This window comes from Sceloporus undulatus, chromosome 3, assembly GCF_019175285.1.
Source record: "Sceloporus undulatus isolate JIND9_A2432 ecotype Alabama chromosome 3, SceUnd_v1.1, whole genome shotgun sequence".
NCBI lineage: Eukaryota > Metazoa > Chordata > Lepidosauria > Squamata > Phrynosomatidae > Sceloporus > Sceloporus undulatus.
Genome location: NC_056524.1, coordinates 13,600,546 through 13,621,625, shown reverse-complemented (window position 1 = coordinate 13,621,625; position 21,080 = coordinate 13,600,546). Strand labels below are relative to the sequence as shown.

At 39.5% G+C, this 21,080-nt stretch overlaps 1 protein-coding gene across 1 annotated transcript in view; it reads right to left on the bottom strand.

Moving 5' to 3' along the window:
• Positions 1 to 21,080, bottom strand: part of TMEM135 (transmembrane protein 135) — a 226,730-nt gene that overhangs the window by 148,366 nt on the left and 57,284 nt on the right. Inside the window, exon 5 of the mRNA XM_042457786.1 lies at positions 3,563 to 3,628. Coding sequence (XP_042313720.1) covers positions 3,563 to 3,628 — 66 coding nt within the window. The remainder of the gene's footprint in view (positions 1 to 3,562; positions 3,629 to 21,080) is intronic.

Below are 21,080 nucleotides of genomic sequence, written 5' to 3'. Positions count from 1 at the left end.
TGATTGGGCGGCATATAAATAAATCCTATTATTATTATTATTATTATTATTATTATTATTATTATTATTATTATTATTATCTGATGCAAAATACTTAAAGTTTTTAAGCAGTGCTGCACAACTATTTTAACTAATCTATTGTAATAGTTGATCACAACCAAGTGATACACAACTATTGCAATTAATCTTGGGAAGTCAAATGCAATTTTATAATAGAGTTTATTCCATGTATATGTATAGGAGACAGTATATATACACTTACTATGAAAAAGCAGATTCTACTTCAGAAGGGCCGTTCCAGGCCCTGAAATGCATTTCTAGTTTTAGCAACTGCTTTTAGCAACAACAGTGTACCATCTGCTAAAGTATATAACTACTGTCCACTCAAGAAGATAGATACAAGAATTAATATAAATTCGAAGCATAATGAGAATATAAGTCCCAGCTATCCCTCCCTTCTCCAGATAGCTGCAATGCAAGCAAGGCATCCTCCACTAGTTTATTTGAACTTGGTTGCCTGCATGACCACCAGAGAAATCCATTCCCTAAGAGGTTTTTCCCCCAATGGTTGAGGAGGTGCTATGTTCAAACAGCCAAAAATCTCTTCCCCCTACTCCAAGGGAAGGAGCATGCAAAAGTCAGACAAAACCTTCAATATGCCATTTGCCTGGACACATCTGTAATTAAGAGAAGTGTGGAGACTCAATGAGCTAATCCTATCAGGGAACACTTTCCAGGCCTCCACACCATCAAGTGCCTCCACTAGGGACTTAGCAAAAGCCCATTGACAAGGCTTGCCAAGCAGCTGCTAAGATATTGCTTCAGTCCTGGCCACGGCCCAATTTTTTTGCCTGCCCCAAGCAACATGATCTGGGCAGAAATCACAAAGCTATTAGAGCATTCATTAGAAGACAGAGGAGCAGCAAGACAGCCTTGACATTCAGCTTTCTGTAGTAGCCTGGATCCACGCCAGATCCATCTTAACCTATGTTGAAAACAGTGGCATTTTGAGATGTGTTTTGACCCCAGTAGGCTTGCACCAAAAGGTGTGTAAAAGCTGACCCTACATTTCAAATTGGCAGCCTGCCCCAAGAGAAAAGAGAGATTCTGAGAAGTATGTAAAGGCCAGTTTCACAATGTTTGGGGGAAACAAACCCCTCCTTACCACAGCAACCAAGTATCACTCCCTGTCCAAGCCAGAGGACTATGCTCTTCTTCAGGAATTCAGATATCTTATAACCCCCAGTTTCACGCTGCTTGTCTGCAGCCAATAAATAGAAAATCTGCTAGAATTGTCCTACATAACTCTTATGACAGAGACACCACCATATCTATGGCAGATATATAACTTTCCTTGTAAAATTAATTGGGGTTTCTGGTACACAACAGCCTAGAAACAGGTTTTTCACTTTAAGACTTTGTTTGAACCAAGAGGAAATTGGGGGGGTGTCCCTTTTGCCAAATTCATAAATAAGGAGATTGTTGCTTGGTGATGAGCAAATAATGTGGTTCTCTCCGCAAACTTACCTGAAGATTTTGGGAAACATGGGAGCATAAACCAAGTCAACTTTGTCAAACCAATCACTATTCCCAAGTGTTAATTTCGGGATTATATCCAGCTTTTTTATATGTAATACAATTTGGCACGAGGAACATTAAGCTATAAAGCATAGTTCATTAATGGTCGGTATCCCAATTATAATGTCTTGGAAGCCTGACAGATTTCAGAGGCACGCAATTAAGTGTGTCTGTATTTTTTTTTCATTGTCCCTTGGTAATGGTCCTTAAAACATAACTGCAAGGCTATTTTTAAAGAGCAGAAGGCTAGAGAACAGATTGACACAACTAGAAATAAAAGTAAATTCACAGTGCTTCTCAGTTTTCCCCAAGACTTTAAAAAATGCAAAACCTCTCAGACCCCAGTACAGCACCTATGCCCTTGAGGAGTCATGGCTGACCTCTGAATCAACATACATTTTCCAAAAGTGAGTTTTGATGGAAACACTTCAGCAACCAAGAGAGAAATGTGCTCAGTCCTGAATGCAATTATATTCTTGAATTTCATTACATCCCTTGGTTCTATTAGACACCTTAGAGATCAGTCAACTTCATGGCCATAACAGTCCTGAGGTAATTTCCCACAACTGTGTGGATGCTGTTGAACAGGAAAACCATTCCAACCATTATCTGTCTCACTTGGATGAATGACACTTGGCAACAACATGTTCGGGTCCTGTGCCAAAACCCTGTCAATAATTCTGTAATCCATATGTAAACAGCAAATAATACAGCTTTCAGCATAAAAACCTGATTTCTTATGTGGAAAGGACGACAAAAGAAAACTGTTTTCATAGCCAGAAGAGACCGTGGGGATGAATCTCCTGGCATGTCCAATAGCTGAAAGCAGGAAGCGAGGGAAAAGATTTCCCTCCAACATTCAGCATTATAAACTGCAAATCCATCTGAGCCTGGAAACAAGCCAGACCAGAAGAGTCATAAGTGACTCTTCATTTTCGACTTGTATTTTTAAAATCTGTCTGCTACAGAGCAACATGGGGATCTGTTATTAATTCAAGACTAGTTTTGTTTTTTCCTGCTTACTCACAACTCCACCCAGAACCTATCACACTGTCAGAAAAAATAATATTCAGTTATGATGTTTCATCGCTATCATGTATTATTTACTAGGTGTTATACACTAGTTAAAACCAAACACCAGTGGTCTGCCCCCAGGGCTCTTATCTATTGTTGCCCTATTTTCTCCTTCCCAAACATCAAGCTCTGATATGGGCAACCTTTGATCGTCCAGATGCTGGCAAACTATAGGCAGAGGGAATACAAAGAGATGAGGTGATGAAGACGTTGCAAAATGTTTGCCCAAAAGCTTCAAGATATTGTGGTAAGACTGGGACCCCATTTTTAAGAAACATATTTGAAGGCTGAAATATCACATACCACATCAGATTTAGAAGACCAAGCACACTTCTCTTCATTGCTCTTCTATATGAACTGCCCAGACCTTCCCCTTGTAGGTTGTTATTCCTGATGAATAAGGTGCAACTGCAATGGTAGTCTATGGCCATCATGAAATAGGGTTGACTTTAAAAAGGATTTTAAGTTCTGTTTAATATTCTGTTTTTAAAAGGTTATCAAAATTATCAAGGTAAATTTCTACCTTAGGTTTGGGGTTTTTTGGTTTGTTTGTTTGTTTGTTTTGGAGGGGGGATTGTACTTTGCTGTGCAAAAGACATTTTATAAATCACATGTTCCACTGTAAGCAAGACTACATCTCAGGCATTAGCCATTCTACAAGTCGCAGCTGCAACAAAATTGGACAGTGAAGGGTGTTCTGGTTCCATTTCCCTGGAAGTCACCCATATGTTCTTTCAGAATATTTTCCACATTTTCTTTTCCACTTACTCTTCTCAGGACTGTGTGGAGATAACTAATAGAGGAATGATTGTGGTGATTTTTTCCCTCTCAGTAACTACAAGTATTTATTTGCACAAAATTTTGATTTTAAAAGTATTCTGTACATAATGGCAAACAAATATGACGTTACCTCTCCATGTCTTAGAGGAGTAATCGTACCCCTTGAAACTCCCATGCGAAATAGTGTTTCTGTGGCCTGCGTACAAAAAGAGAAAGTTATTTGAAAAAGGAGTCAATTTAAAAGCACAAAATGAAGGTGTCTTTTCTCATGCATTGTTAGTTGAAACCTGACATGCTGCTGATGGGAGAAAATCCCATACTCACAAATGCCAGTTTTTATTAAATCAGCACTTATTATATTAAAATAATAGTATAATAATAATAATAATAATAATAATAATAATGATGATGATAATGATATTGTAATAAAATAATAGAACACATAGTAAAATAATAAGTAGCAATAAAAGATGTTGATTTTATAAAATTAAATATAAAGTGTAGACATGCCTTTAATAACTTCACAGATATCTCTTATGGAATAAAAAGATCTGCCATGTTTTGATACAAAACTATTAAAGAAAATGTAAGAGTTTCCAAAAACGGTCATTAATTGGAAAGGACAGGCATGAAATAATTCTCTTTTTTCAAAAACACTAACACCATACAATACTTTTGAACAGGGGTAGGCAACCCTTTTGAGCCGGGGGCCGGGTTGCTGCCCTCAGACAACTGGGGGGCCGAAGCCAAAAAACAAATAATAAATAATTTTTTTAAAGAATTAAATAAATAAATAAACCGGACAAATGTAGGACAAAATTTCAAAGGGAGGGCACTTTTTAAATAAAAAATGGAGGACACGTGAAAAAATTTGCTGATTTTTTAAAAAATGTTAAGATAAATGCTGTTTCTGAGGCTTCTAAGACAATGCCCCACCGTGCCACTTGCGTGAGATGCCAAAGGCCCCGGCGGCAACAGCGGCAGGACCGGGCTGGGGCCGGTCCCAAGGCCTCGCTGGGCCGCATCTGGCCCGCGGCCCGCAGGTTGCCTACCCCTGCTTTTGAAGCTAAAATTGAGAAAAAGAAAAATAACAGACTAAGTATTCGCTGTTTTATCAGTGTTTGTCATTTGGTCATGAATGAAAGAGCTAAACGGTTAACTCACTATAGGAGGGATGCAGTGGCCAGATTCCAAAAGGTTGCTTGAACAGGTGACACAACACAGATAACTTTTGAAATACATAGTGCTAATTGGTATTTTTTCCCTTTAAAAGTGCAGCTAGTGGGTGAGCACACACATAACCAATATTTCCCCACACTTCATGTCTTAGTCCATAAGCACTTTTATTTCTTTATACTTTTAACATTTTGTTTCCCAAGTTGCAATGGCCAACTCACAGGCTTCCATTTATTAGCTCATTTACACCCACGAGAAGTTCATACCAACACCAAGACCTAATTCTCCTTCACCCTCTTGAAGATTAAAGGGCTGAGAGTCTTATTCAACCTTTGTGTTCTTCAGAACTGATTCTTTTCATCCATTCTTTCCACCAACATTTTAAGGATGTCTCAGCCAAATAGTGTATTCTGTCAATACTGCTAAGCTCCTGTTGTTTCCATTGAGAACCAGTGGTGTGTGTGACTTTCATTCTTCTTCTACTAGTAACAGACTTCCTTTAATATAGTTGGAGTCACACAACTAAAATCAATTGTCAAAGCTCCTTAGAGAATAAGTTAGATTCACAGGATTTGTGAATCCAGGACTGTGGATTTCTTGATAGAATCACCACTCACGCGTGCTGAATGTTGCTAAGAAGATTAGAACTATACTCAAAGTGTCCTACTTAAATGGGTGTGGGGGAAGGAAGTACCCAATGATCCCAAAGCTGCTCAATAGTAGGGTTGTGGAGTTTTTAATGTATACAGAGACAGCTAAGTATTAAAGGGGTTACACAATTAGTCAAATCAGAGAGAGTAGTAACTGGGATGTAAAAGAAGTTGTATTAACATAAAGCCCTGGAAAAGTATTCGAAGTGCACATGAAGTTTAGCAAAGTTTCATTAAAAAAGAAAATGAAAGAAAGAGAAATTAAAATGAGAAGGGATATTAAAAATTATTGGCACTGCTTAATTTAAATGGTAATTCTGCTATGAATGTATGTTTTCTTTAAAAATTTCACACACAAATCTTTTCCAAATTTTAATATTGTACTCTTACTGTACAGAATTAGAAAGTGCAACCCAGCAAATTTTTATTCAAGCTGTCATCAGCTTTTTTAAAAAACTGCATACAGGTTTTGCTTTTAAAGTCTTAACAGCTTTAAATAAATATCATCATCATCATCATCATCATCATCATCATCATCATCATCATCATCATTAAACTATGTAATGCCTAAGGAACATATACTTTTTGGACAAGTACTTTTTGCTTTCTTAAAGTTTTGTTTTATCTAAGTTATTCAACCCACTTCAAGGTGAAAAAGACTGCCCCGTAGGAGCAGGTTTAAGTCGCACCTGAGAAAGCCAGATTGGGACCGTGGCAACCACACACTTTTTTGTCAGTCCAATAGCCACTCCTTTTTGCCCCAGGAAAAAGCTGGCTTTTCTGCCCCCTGCAGACTGAAGCCAGCTTTCAGGCGCTCCAGCAGCATGCAGCGTGTAAATGCCGCACTGCCAGAACACCCAGAGGCTGACCCACATGTGGGCAGCTGGGTGGTATGAAGCCAGCTTCTGGGTGGCTTCAGAGCATGCACTGTCAAAATGCTGTGTTCTGAAGCTACTTGAACAGTTGTGCAAAGGTGCAGTCTGTTTCACCCCTTTGTTACCATATACAAATCTTTCCCAAGCTGTGCACAAAGCTGTACAAATCATGATCAGATCAATTAGAAAACTATTATCAAATTACTAAAAACAAAATTATAAAGTTAAAAAGAGGTACACAGAGAGAGCACAAACTGCTACTCACCACACTGTCAAATGCCCACATCTGAAATGTGGCCTGCATTGAGGCAAAGGTATATATCCTCCAGTGCTTTTGAAAAGTATGCAGGAACAACCACATAGGCACACTCCACACATCCAAAGGTATATATCCCCTGAAATTCCATGTGTACCTCCCAAATTACTCTGAAACAGAGACACAGTATCTTCGAGTTGTCTGCACGCGCCAAAAGACCTAGGTTTCCCCAGCCTCACATCATCTAGATAAGATAATGCAAGCTAAAACCTCTGGGGAAGGATCAGGCTCAATCTTACAAGACCAGACACAGATCCAGAGGATCCGGCCTGACTCCAGGGTAATCAGCTAATGCTCCATTGTAATTTACCTCTGGTTTGCCATGGAGTTTCCCTGAAATGCCGCAACTGTTCACACGATCCCCTCCAACATTCCTTACCATGCCATGCATTGCCCTGAGAAGCCCTCCACCACTGCATCTGATGCAGAAACAGCATGCTTGGCCACGTGGGTGTGGCCAGGAACCCTGTTTCCATGTGGCAACAAGAGACAGGGCATCTTAGTCAGGTTGATGCATGGCAAATTAAGGAGCATGCATCTGTCCTGTCCCAGCTGGGTGCAGGGATGGGTGTGTGAACCCATCCCCATGTTGACCCAACCCGGGTCACCACCATGGCCAAAATAGCACAAGCTGAGCCCATACTATCCTGGCCCATCTGCTCAGCCCTTCTGACTGCCTTTGAGTTTATTCAAATATTTACAGAAAGAAAGGCAATTGAACCAAATCTCCTGGAACTATGGCAGTTAAGAATGCAAGTATGGGAACTGTGCATTTCTCAGCAAGCACAAAATTGATCATGTCAGGGCCATGAGACCTGTTGCTTTCCATGACACTGGAGTGGAGAATCTGTTTCATGTTTTCACCTGAATTTTAAATGAACCATCCAAGACACTGACTGCTATCCCCCAAATAGTTTCAGAACCTTACAGAGCTCGTTTAAAGTTCAGAGTTAAATCTGGATCAGAGTAATTGCTCCACTAACACACACCCTACCAGACACTGCTACATCATGAAGAATCTGTCTCCTTGATGTGCTTGCCTCTTCCGAAGCAAGCGGCTTCTGATTAGCCTATCATTAAAAACAAATCTTCTCCAACATTTAAAACAGCTTCCTCTTCCACACATCACTGAAATCAACAGCAGAATGTTTCAAGGCAACATGTTTAGGGTTTAAGTTTTTGGTGCTATTCAGCATCTATAGCAGCCCCATGCAAAACTTTGTCTGGGTGTCTCTTGCATATCATAATTAGTGTTAAAGTACACACCCACCTGACTGAGATAAAATGTCATGGGTACTCTATCTGCCTGGCTTTGCTTGATCAGGCTAGGCCTGGCAGTCATTAATCTGCATTCTGGTGGTTTCAGTCTTGCAGAGAAGGAACACATCCGATGCAAAGTAATTTGTACCCTTCTTTGTCCTTGTAATTTCCAGTCAGCTCAGGTTACTCCTTACAACCCAGAACACACCTGATTTTGGAAGCTGGGCAGGACCTGATCAAGTTAATGCTTGATCATACTAGTTATGTTTCCTAAATCCTGCCTGGAATGTATTTATGTTATTTTATTTACTTCCCAACTTTTTCCTAACACAAATAAATTTTAAACAAAATGTAGCCAAAACAATATATAGTACAAATACTTTCTTAAAAAATTAAATAAGCAATCAAATTAAAACACTAATTTAAAACAATTTTAAAAGCGCTCAGAGCATAATAATGGAAATAGAAGTAAAGCACATCTTATTATAAGACAGCAAATAGCCAATGAATAGCTGAAGGCCTGCCTGAACAAAAAAGTCTCTGGGGCAGCAGAGAACAAACCTGTACCCACAAGCAGAAGAGCCCTCCCTCCATGGAATTTGACACCATCTGGCCTAGGATTGGGACTCTTGGGAGAAACAGCAGGCCCAACTCCATTGGGCCTACCCTTAAGAAGAAGAAGAGCCTTCTTCCAATCCATCTGCCTTAGTCCAGGTCTCAGAGGGAGAGAAGAACTGCAGGACCTGATCCCCTTCCCTGCCACCATTCCCTTCTCCTTTTGTGTCATGTCTTTTTAGATTGTAAGCCTGAGGACAGGGAACCATCTTATTAAAAAGACTGTATGTACAGTGCTGTGTAAATTACAGCACTATATAAATAAAGCTTAATAATAATATTACCCAACTCTGCGACAGCCTTCTAGATATTTAAAGAGTGCAATCATGTCACTCTGTTTTACCAGACAAAACATATGGCTCAGTTCCCTTAATCTTTCCTTATATGTTTTGTTCTCCATACCTTTTATCATCCTTGTTGCCGTTCAACCTGCTCCAACTTGTCAATTACAGTGGACCCTTGTTATACACTGGGGTTTGGTTCCAAGATCCCCTGTGTATAACAAAATCCGTGTATGCTCAAGTCCCATTAAATATAATGACATAGCAAAATGGTGTCCCTTATAAAAAATAGAAAATCAAGGTTTGATATTTGAAATCTATACTTTTTTTGAACATTTTCAAACCGTGTATGCTTGAATCCATGTATAAAAAGTCCGTGTATAAGAAGGGCCGACTATATCTTCCTTAAAATGAGTTGCCAAAACTAGTGCAAATTATAGTAGGAGTCGGACTATTACTGCACTTGTTTTAGAACTACAATTCTAAAATATTATTTGCTGCAACATCACAGTGCTGCATCATATTCAATTTATGATCAAGAGTAATTCCAAGGTCCTTTCACATGTACTGTTGCTAAGTCAAGATTCCCCATCCTATAAGTGTGCATTTAGTTTCTGTAACCAAAATGTAGAGTTCAGCATTTGTTTCTGAAATCTCCAACATACAAACATGTTAACAGTAGCACCTTTAATGTGGTGAGACAAAGGGGGCAGACGTCACAGAGTACCAAATTCTCTCCAATTTGCCCAAATTACCTAATTCAAATTTAACATGAGCCAAATTCAGAAGATGTCTTTAGGCAAGGAGCTATTTCTAGGGTACAGGGGGTGTTTGAGGATAAGGGGTGATTGGTGATTCTGATGGAAGAAGTAGGAGGCTGTAGAATTGAACGATTGGCCTTAATAAGTACTACTACTTATAATAGGTGTAACAGATACATATATGTGTGTCTCACTGAAACACAATATTTTTGAAGACTTCCATTCCACAGCTCATATGTACTCCTGAAAACTCAATCTATTTTAAAGGAAATAGCAAATCAGATACCTCAGCATCTCATTGGCCAGCACTCACTGCAATAAACTCTGAACCAGTTCAGATTCAATGGATTCACTATATGATTCAGAAGATTTATGTTTGAAATTATTGTCAAAATACTTTTACACTGCATAGTTATATCATCTTTTATATTCCCCAAAGGCAGAAGTAAGTTTGGGTATGCAATATGTATAAATGAACGACTACACTACCACTGAATTGCGGGTTTTTCACATCTATTAGCTGAGTTCAGTGATTTATGCATGAAAAAAATGAAAATTGTATCTTGCCCTGACTGCTAGTAATTTATCACAAGCCAACAGTAAACAATAAATATTACCAGTTGCATCTAATCTGAGTGACAGACAAAGCTTTTTTGTTTCAATACACATATGCCATACAATCCCTCCAAACTAATCAGAAACAGAAGAACAAGATTTAACCTATTTCACATTTCTTAAAGTTACCCTTGCATTCTGTCTAGACTGATGGCTAATTAGAACAAAATCATTTCTGGTGAAGGATACATGTAATCTGATAGAGAACTAGTTAGTTGGTGCAATATTTACTTTTAGAGTATCATCAAAGTGGACCCAAAGATCTACAATTAATTGGGTGAAAACAATTAGAAGGTCAAGAAACCCATTCTGGTATGCATTATAAGGGGGTATTTACTTTTCTAAAACTGGTCATTTTCTCTAGGAAGTATACTGGCTACCCAACAAGGCATGGAATAACAGACTTTGAAAACTGACGTTGACATGGCCATGAAAATGTTTCACAGAATATAAACTATGAGATCATGCAACTGATTAGCAATACAAAGTACTGTAAAAAAGAAACTACATGTCTGCTAACTTCTACATGTGAATTAAATACCTAGCTGTTATGCAGAATGTATGGCTACTGGACAATGCACTGCCCAGTCCAAGGGTGAACTTTCAATTACCTTTTTGATTTAAAAAAGCCAGGATGATTTTTTGTTATTTATTGCTTGGACACAATAAAACTAACATCCCCCTAAGTAATCAAGTATGCAAAAACGGGATTGCCCAAATGAAGAAAAAATATATTTAAACATCCATACCATTATTTGGAGCGGGGGCAACGAAGGCATGGCTGTCAATCTTTTCTCTAATTCTTTACATGATAAGCAAAATACCAAAAAGGAGGGTTGCTCTGAAGATCTCACAATACAGCAAGATCAATAGCAGCTACATTTCTATACCGTTTCACACTGAACTAAGCAATCTCTAAGTGATTTACAACATGTAGGTCAATTGCCCCCAACAAGCTGGGTACTGATTTTAGCAGCCTCGGAAGGATGCCAGGCTGAATTGACCCTGGAGCCCCTGGGTGGAATCAAACTCACAATACATTAAGGTTTTCAGACTCCAAAGAGTCTGAAAACTCCATGAAAAGGCTGGTCAATCATGACACATTCTAGAAGGCCATCTCTCTCTCTCTCTCTCTCTCTCTCTCTCTCTCTCTCTCTGTGTGTGTGTGTGTGTGTGTGTGTATGTGTGTGTGTCAGAGAGAGAGAGAGAGAGAATATATACTACAGAAGAAGATTGTCATCAAGAAGGAGCTATTCCATCCTATGAAACAGGAATAGGTAGTTATGGACTACAACTGCTATAATCCCTTTCCACTGGCAATCATGGTTGTTGTTGATGGGAATTGTAGTCCAAAATATCTGGAGGACACCTACCCCTTTTCTTGACAGCCTTTAGTAAGACTGTTTCCAAATTTGAAAATAATGTACCCAGATCTAGATACTAATTCTGCCTACTGATCATGTCTCATTTCCCTGACAGCTTTTTGAGTTCCAAGCATTGGCTCCATACTTTAACACAACCCAATCTTTTCTTGCTAGAAACACTGCCAGACCAAAAATAAACTGGAAATATGACCAAACATGTAAACGCAGGACAACTGCACTATTCCCTACATAAATGGTGGTGTCACAGCAATGCAAAGACAAATCATTATTAGATTCCAGAGGCTGCAAAGGCACTGAGGCTGGCGCCCGTGGAGCTAATAATTCAGGAATGAATGAATCCCTCAGTGTGCTTTACAGCAATTAAAATATGTATATTTTATAAAGTGGCACTCCTTTTGCTTCATTTGTGCTAATTAACCACAACTCAAAGCATTATCCTGATACACCATATGACACATTTAACAGCCTTATAAACAGGGCACCAGGACAGAATTCTTTGTGTGATTAGGAGCACAAAATGGGACCAGATTAATTTGTCACTAGAAAAAAAAAAGGAGAAGGGCTGGAAACAATCCAACACTTCTCAGTAAGTGTTGTTTTACTAGCACAACACTGTTGTTAAGTAGACTGTAAATGAACTTCCAGGCTGCCTAGGTGAATGCCAGGAAACAATTGTATCACTGTTCTTATAACTTGTGTAAGGTGTTTCTGTACTCAGCTACCCCCATCTCTCTCCAAGACTGTTTCCTGCAGTAGCTTATCTCACCAGCAGACATTTATTTCTGCCACAAATCATTTAAATCCAACTTAGCATCAAGACATATAGTTCATAAACTCTACTAACAATATGCAGGCTTGTAGTACTCAAAGCCACAACTCCAAAAAAAGTACTTCCATGTCCCCACAGTCACCTATCAATAACTGTGGAATAAAAATAAATTATTTCCATCAATATGTGATTTGTTAACAAATTCTACAGCTAAATTCTGGGTGCGTTTTCAAACTGAAAAGATCTACTTTGCAGCCCTGGTTGAATTCAAACATCTCCGTTTCATTTAAGATGATGGAGCCTGTTTTCAATAAAGAGTACAGGCATGCCTCAGTTAACAGCGCCTCTGACAAAGAAGCTCCTTTTTACAAAGGGTTTCTGTGTCCTCAGGCTTTTCTTCCTTGCCTTCTGTCTAGCTGGAAGATTTTTTTCAGCAGCATACGCACTGGGATGGTAAAGGACAGCTGGAGAAACACAAACTTTCTGTGGCAGTTTGCAGAAGAATGTCAGTGGTAAAAAAATGAAGTGTCTGAACTGAGAAGGATTAGATCCTGCTCTAGCCAATCCTACTGTTGCTGTCTGCCTGCCTTTGTTGTTGTTGTTGTTGTTGTTGTTCTTATATCCTTTCAATCTTGTTTCTAATTTACAACGACCCTATCACAGAGTTTTCTTGGCAAAATTTGTTCAGATGAGCTTTGCCATTACCTTCCTGTAAAGCTGAGCATGTGACTTGCATTTGGAAGGAGCTTTCAATAATTTTCTAGAAGGTTCAGAATGTTTTTGTTTGCTTCTGTAAGGATTATCTAACCAGGTTGTTTAATTTAATCTAGCCATATTGTTAGTTTGCATGAAAATTTTGCTGAAACATATTAAACTGCTCTTCTTTTTTCTTTTTCTTTTTTCTTTTTCTGTTTTTGTGGCATAGGAATCTATCATGATACTTTCCATGATATTTCTGTCCCTGGTGCCCAAATGTCTGTTTAAAAAATATTAATGCTAAGAAACATATCTACTTTGTTCATGGAAGTATACCTCTATCTTTATTTTGTATCCCCTCCCTAAGATTAATAACACACACCCTTTCAAGCACCTTATCAAACTGGTAATGGTAAATTATCACACTTTATCAAACTTGTGGTAATGTGTGTGTGACACAATATAACAAAAGGAATACACAAAAGAAATGTGGCAATACTCTGAAAGTAGCATAACACAGAAACAAAATAAACAAAATTAAAGTTTCAGTGTCTAGAAACACGAAAGGTCTTCACCTAATAGAAGACATCCCGGCAGCATATCAGGCAATTCTGCCTGCAAAACAATCATTCCAAAGCCAGAACACTGCCATTGAAAAGACTCATTTCCCAGTAATCCTAAATCACAGCTCATATCAGAACAGTAAGAACATCCTTTCTGTTTCTTTTAATTTTATTTTTATTGATGAAATCACACTGAAAAGCGATTCCATCTAAACATTAGGAAGGCCATCTTTATTCTAGGAATAGTGTGACAGTGGAATGGACTGCCTCAAAGTGTGGTGGACTCTACTCCTTTGTGGAGTTTTTTAAAGCCAGTTTTGAATGAACATCTTTCAAGAGTGTTTTAGCTGTGTTTTGCTGCAAGGCTGGGGTTGTGGTCCATTCCAGATATATGGTTCTATGATTCTACTGGAAGCCATCCATGGAAAAAAGATGGTGCCTCCCGTAGAGTTGTCATAACCCGGCTGCAACCGGGATTTTCCCGGTTTTGGCAACACCATCCCCCTCCCGTCTCAGGTGCCGCCAAAAACCGGGACAACCCCGGCGGCCCGCGGGACCTCGCTGCCCTCCTCCTCCTCCTCCTCCACCACGCATGGCTGCGCGGAGGAGTCAAAGGAAGAGGAGGGCAGCGAGGCCTGGGGCGGAGGAGGCGAAGGTAGAAGCGGCACCTCCCCGCACAGCCACACCACCTTCTCCCACCTCCCCACGCTACCCACCTCCTCCTCCTCCGCCCCCTCTGCCCCAGACCGTGCGGCCGCATGGAGGAGGCAAAGGTGGAGGTGGTGCACCTCCTGTGCACGACCGCGCCAGCCTCCCCGCCTCCTGCGTGCGACCACGCCACCCACCTCCTCCTCCTCCGCCCCCTCCGCCCCAGCCGCGCGGCGAATGGAGGAGGGGGAGAAGGAGGAGGAGGCAAATGAGGAGGGGGAGGAGAAGAAGAAGGAGGAGGAGGTGGAGGAGGAGGGGTAGAAGGAGGAGGAGGAGGAGGGGGAGGAGAAGGAGGAAGAGGTGGAGGAGGAGGAGGTGAGTGAGTGAGTGAGTGAGTGTGTGGCCAGAGGCCTCAAGGTGTTTTTATTTTGGGAGGGTGCTTTTAATGCTAACAAGTCTCCCTTGTTTTGACAATGATAGTGTGGTAGTGGTGATGATGATGATGATGATGATGATGATGATGATGATGATGATGATATGAGTCAGCTTGAGAGGCCTGCAGGCGCTGTTTCAGAAGCCGAGAGAGTGTCACCTTCCAAAGTGTGTTTTGGGTGTTTTTAATGCTAACAAGTCTCCCTTGTTTTGACAATGATAGTGTGATGATGATGATGATGATGATGATGATGATGATGATGATGATGATATGAGTCAGCTTCAGAGGCATGCACGCACTGTTTCTGAAGCCAAGAGAGTGTGACTTTCCAAAGTGCCTTTTCTGTGTGTTTTTGGTTCTTTAATGGTGATATTGATATCAGCAAGCCTCTGAGGCATGGCCAATGTAAATTGCTGTGATTTTTACAAACTCATGCGCAGTGAAGAAAAACCGAAGTCCCTTGACCAAGTACACACTTCTGAGAAGTACAGTTGGTGCAAGAACTGTGAAACCACCTTGACATCATGTTCAATATGCATAGCCATGTTAAACCATGCTAAGTGTTAAACCCAAGGGGTATGGTTATGGAATAAGGCTCTGATGCAAGAGGCCATGTTAAGTAAAGCCATGTGAAATGCTCAAATGTGCTGTTGTGTGTGTTTTGGAATGGGGGGAGGGGTGTTTGGCCAGAAAGGGAAGTACATTTCTGCCATCTGTCTAGAAATAATGCCCAAATGTCCTCCATTTTTATCATGCCTAAGAAACATGCATTTATATTAACATTTTTTTAAAAGCACCAATTTTTTGCGTGTCCTCTATTTTTATAAAAAATGTGTCCTACATTTGAAAATGTTATCCTACACTTGTCCTACATTTGTCCCGGTTTGGAGGTCCTGACTTATGGCAACCCTAGCCTCCCGGTATCTTGGTCCCAAGCCATGAAGAGCTTTAATGTCAAGTCTAGTACTTCAAATTGCACCTGTATGAAGCTAGTGCAGGTGGTATAACACACTCCTAGTATTTACAGAAACACCTACCTACCCTTTCACCAGCCTGCCCATAACTTTAGATAATAGGAAAACACATATCCCAGGGGCATGACGTGTCATCGGCACAGAGCACCTTCTCAGTAGTGGCACCTGAACTATGAAATACCCTCTCCACAACAGCATGACTAGAATCAAACATGGAATCGCTTTGGTATTTACATCTCAGGTTTTTCTTTGTTTTAACTACACATGTTACTTTTGTTTTTTATTAATGCAACATATTGTTATTGCTTTATTATTTCTACACTGCCACGATATCTGTAAGAATGAAGAGTGTATTTAAATTTTACAAAAATGACAATTAATAGTAGAACCAGTCAACAGGTTAGCGGCTGCATTCTGAACTAGCTGTAATTTCAAACTATTTGCAGAGGCTGTCAGACATGTGAAGTATTAATCTAACCTGGAGTTTATCAGATACTGGATAACTGAGGCAAGGATGGAAAAGAGGCCATTATACCTTTCTTATGAGAAAGTATATGTGTTTATATTTCTGTATAATTTAGTAATAAAAACAACCAAATCTAAGAAAGAAAAGTAATACAATCTCAGAATTTAATTAATTCAGTCATACAGTGGGCCCTTGGTATCCACTGGGGTTTGGTTCCAGCACCCCCCCCCCCCCGTGGATACTAAAATTGGTGGATACTCAGGTCCCACTAAATACAATGGCATAGTAAAATAGTGTTCCATATATAAAATGGCAAAATCTAGGTTTGCTTTGTAGAATTTATATTTTTTTGAATATTTTCAGTCCATAGATGCTTGAATCCATGGATAAAATATCCATGGATAAGACGGGCCAACTGTATACTGTAGCAATCTCTTTTATCATGGGCTGTGATCTACAGGACCAGAAGTTTACACAACTGTCTTCTGATATTGACATATTTCTTACCTCATTTTGATTAAAAATTGCCCTATCACATACATGTGTGGACCTAAAACAGGGGTCCCTAAACATATTGTTGGACTGGAACTCCCAGCTTTCCCCACCATTAGCTATGCTGGCTATGGCATGCTGTCCAACAACATCTGGGGGCCTGCATGGTTCCCACCTCTGGCCTAAATCCAAGTGCTAGTCCCAAATAGAGTAAATAATGAAATTTACACATGCATTGGCTTTGCATTCAGCAATTTATTATTATTATTATTATTATTATTATTATTATTATTATTATTATTAATGTTTCCCCGCCTCTCCCGGTTTGGTTTAATCAGAACAGCAGTTACATTTAGACTATGAATTGCAATACTTTTAAACAAACAGTGGCTGAAATTCAATTTTTTTAACATAACAACCTGCTTAAATCATTCCTTCATAATCATGTAATTGTCTTACACATTTGCCAAAACATTGGTCAGTTTACAAGTGTGCCTTACATGAGTATTTAACCTCTTCACAAGCATTTAATCAGTCTTGGCCTCTTTGCAACTAATAAACTAACCCTCGGGTGCAAAAGAAATAGGATAAATAATTTGCAAAAGGAGAGCTGGTAAGTACAAGCATCTGTTTTCAAAGTGTTCTCTGGAAAACCAACTAGTCAGATCACCCTCACCAAACCTTCTGAAGACAAGACATTAATAGTTGACAACTTCATCCCCATCTAGGCAGCTCAAGTTAAATATGGGCAGGAATATCAGTCAAAACAATTTCAGTTTTCAAATATCTGGAACCAATTAACCGAAGGGGAAAGTTTCCAAAGGGCCACCCATTAATAAACACAAAATAATTTGTGTCTGCTGTCTTGTTTGTGATAATTTTTTTATTGCTACCTCAGTTTCAGATGTCACAGTAATTACTTCCATATTCTGATTAAAACATGAATTGAAGCCACATGTTAAAAGACTCACTTTCTCATCAAAAACTCAGGAATAAGCTCAGTTTTAAGTTATTGAAACACTGACAGCTAAGAAAAGAGCTGCCTCATTTCTGAACTTTATTTTTGAAAAATTAACCCACAGAACTCCTAGGTTTCACTGCCCTGAAGCAATAAACCATTGTAATAGCTCCTAATTGAATCCCTTCAAAAGAAAATTAGTTAACCCTTCGATGAAAAAGTAACTAGGCCCTCTCAAAGCTTTACAGTAATTAGAAGATTAAGAGCTCTATTAAAGACAGGCAGGGCCACTGAGACAAACAGAATGACCCAACAAATTTCCTTAGTTTATTATGTACTTATTTTGATTTACAATCTCTCTTAGTCAAAGGTTTAGGATGCTTAACAGCAATTTTATGTCAGGGAAAAAGAAAATTGGAGCCATGTTGTCAGAGAGCCCAAGATAAGATCAGCATCTTGGGGGAGACAAAGAGAAAACTAGATGTTATGTGTGTGCAGGGGGAGACTATTTCCAAATATATTAGGCATACTTTGACCAGCTGGATCTCTTCGCTTTCCCACAGGGCAGCAAATCTTTTTAGTTATCACAGTTGGAAAGGAACCAGTCCCACACGAAAGATTAGGAGGGGTGACAAGTGGTATTTCAACCTCCCTATTGCCCCCCCCCCCCCGTTTCCTCCTTCCCTGTTGCTATTGACATCAGTTCCCAATTTGTTTGAATCATTGTTTGTTCAAAATTCATGTGCAGGATAGCCCATTTGTGTGAGTCACAGAGACCATGAAGAAGAACAATACTTCTGCCTCAGTACGCCTATCTATTGCATCTCCAAAAAGTGAAATACAGTGCTTTCTCACTTATGAATGCAACTTATAAAGCCATGACCTTTCTTTTACTAGAGCACCATTCTTTCCTCATGCCCCCAGAATATTCACTCTTTTTCTGTGTTTTTCTTCAAAACTACTAACCTCTAGGTAGCATACACAGATCAGGTAGCAGGATGTGGCAGCACTTCCCTTAACAGTCCGTCCTGATATAATTTAAATTTGTTGGGACTCAATGAAGCCTTGAATGCTACCTTATACTTGTTTTAGTATTTAAAGTATTGCACAATAATGGAGAAACAGGTATAAGCCAGCAGAGATTGTAGTGCAAAATTGTGTTTGGGGTCCTATAGCTAATATTCTTCTGTAACCAAGCAATTGCATCCCACCCCCAACAAAGCTTCTAAACAGATATATAATAGCACTTATGAAAATACTCATGATGAAGACAGTTACATATTTGTTTAAGAAAAAACATGTGCACTGCCCAAAATCCTCTACTAAAAGCTTCCTTTACCAAAAACACACAGAACACCAAACTGATTCAACTGATGGTAATTTTATGTGGCAGTTCTGACCTGGTGAACACTTTTCTTATAGAAATCCACGAGAGAGAGCCAAGCGTTAGTAATGCAGGGTGGCAATAACTTGTTTGCCAATCTTCTCTAAGCCATTTCATGACAGGAGCCAAAATTGGGGAAATGTTTTCCAGAGTTTAAAAGGTGATACAATATTAATGTCAAAATCCTTAACCATTCCATTATTGAAGTTTATAGAGATAGTTTACTGGGTTTGGTCTTTTAGCTGGTTACATTTTCAAAGAAAGTGAATGTGTGCATGTGTATGCACAGAGGGGTAGGTCTCCCCTTCCTGCATGTATAAACAGTATATCTTCAGTCAACACGGTGAGTCACTTTATATGTAAAGGAGAAAAAAATGTAGTCTGTGGAATGCAGAAACTCCTATTCAATCAACATTTAAGCAATTATTAGATTACCTTTACTTAATTACCCAAGTCAGTATTTCTTTCTCTGAAGGGCTAGGAGAGGGAGTGGTAAAATACCATTTTGAAAAGGCTAAATACTCTCCCAAAAACCTAAATACCACCTCAGCTGCCAAGGTCATGGACTGAGAAGCAAGTCAGCAAGCAGCCACTTGGAAATAGCCTGGGAAGCATCTACACAAAGAGAAATAGAGCTGAGTTTCAACTACCCTCTAAATTTTCAAATATTTCCTTCTACTTTCCTGGACTATCTATCCAGGATACTTTGCATGTAGAACATTTCAAGATGCAAACATTCTTGCAAATTAATGTTGCAAACAGGTTAGGCAAGATAAAACTATCCATCTGTTATTACACAGTCTTAAGTGTAGATATTTGACATTGGTTAAGTTTAAAATGTTCACACGTTTCGGAACACAACTTCTATAAGCATTGACCAGCATAGCTGATGGTTGGGATGATGGAATCTATAGTCCAAAATGTCTGGATATTATCAGGCTAGGAGATATTATTAGATTTTCCAAAATTATCAACTCTAGGGAAGTACTTTTATCTTTGGCTTTAGCAACACCAAATTCACTTGCAAAATGAACTGCCTTCCATCAAGTCTGACATTTACAAGCTTTGCTAGAGCTTTTCCACTCTAGTTTCTATCATTAATTAAGGCACATACAAAAATGTCATTAAGACAAGATTCCAAATAGCCCACCTCCCCCATATGCTGAGACTCAGTGCCTGTTTTCATAATACATTTTCATTCCAACAATTTTAAGATCACTTTCATTGTATAATATCCACTCTGCCACTTCTCTGTCCCCTACATGTCTAAGATGCCTGGGAGATGAAAAAGTACACTGTGAAGATACCTTCATTATAACATTCCCCATCTTACAAACCTCAGACAGCTGTCTCTGCTTCAAGACAGTGCTTCATCACATTGAGATGAAGTAAAATACAGTAAACAGTATGGAAATTCATTGTTGTTGTCATTGGCTATAAAGTTCACTTCACCTTCCTATCACAATCCTATCAATGAGAGACCGCCAAGAACCTCAGTCATCAACAGCCCTGCTAAGATCCTACAAACTCAGGACCTTGGCTACCCAGACAAAATCTATCTGCATGTAGGGCAATCGTCCTCTTTGTGTACTGCCTTGCACATTACCAAGTATTATCATCTTTTCCAATGAGTCATGATATCGCATGATATATCCACAGTATGGTAGACTCGGTTTAATCATCTCGGGCCCTTTACAGAAAGGCCAGTATGGGGGCAGTTGGGGTGTAGTGTCCTCACAACAGACACCCAACTCTGCCCACCCAGGGCGCCCTGATGCCACACACACACTGCTCCACATTCTACTCCTGCCCCCTCTCTGTTGCACTATTCTGGCTCTCTCCTTTTAACTGGTTTTGCTATGCTTCTTCTGTGCAATCCCTACCAGAAACCTCAACTTTTAATTTTCCCCCCCAAGCTGTAGATTCCTTTCTGGGTTTGTTATTCACAATTTCTCTATCTGACTTTCTCAGAAGCTTCAAAGAATGAAGTTTTTCATTAACCTTTTAAAAAATTAACTATTGCTGCCAATACAAAGTTTTAAAAAAACTTTTAAGTGAAGCTTTCATAGAATCATAAAGTTGGAAGAGACCACAAGGGCCATCCAGTCCAACCCCCTGCCATGCAGGAACTCAAAATCAAAGCATGCCCAACAGATGACTCTCTTTTAAACTGGTCAATCCACTTCCTCAGATACATCTACCTTAGAATGCTTTTCAATATCAAGTTGAGTGCATCATATTCCATTCCTAACCTAAGCAAAGTTAAATTTGCACATATATACTCCTTTTCAGGGCTCCCACCATCTTGAAGGGGGAGAGAGGCCTGGCCTG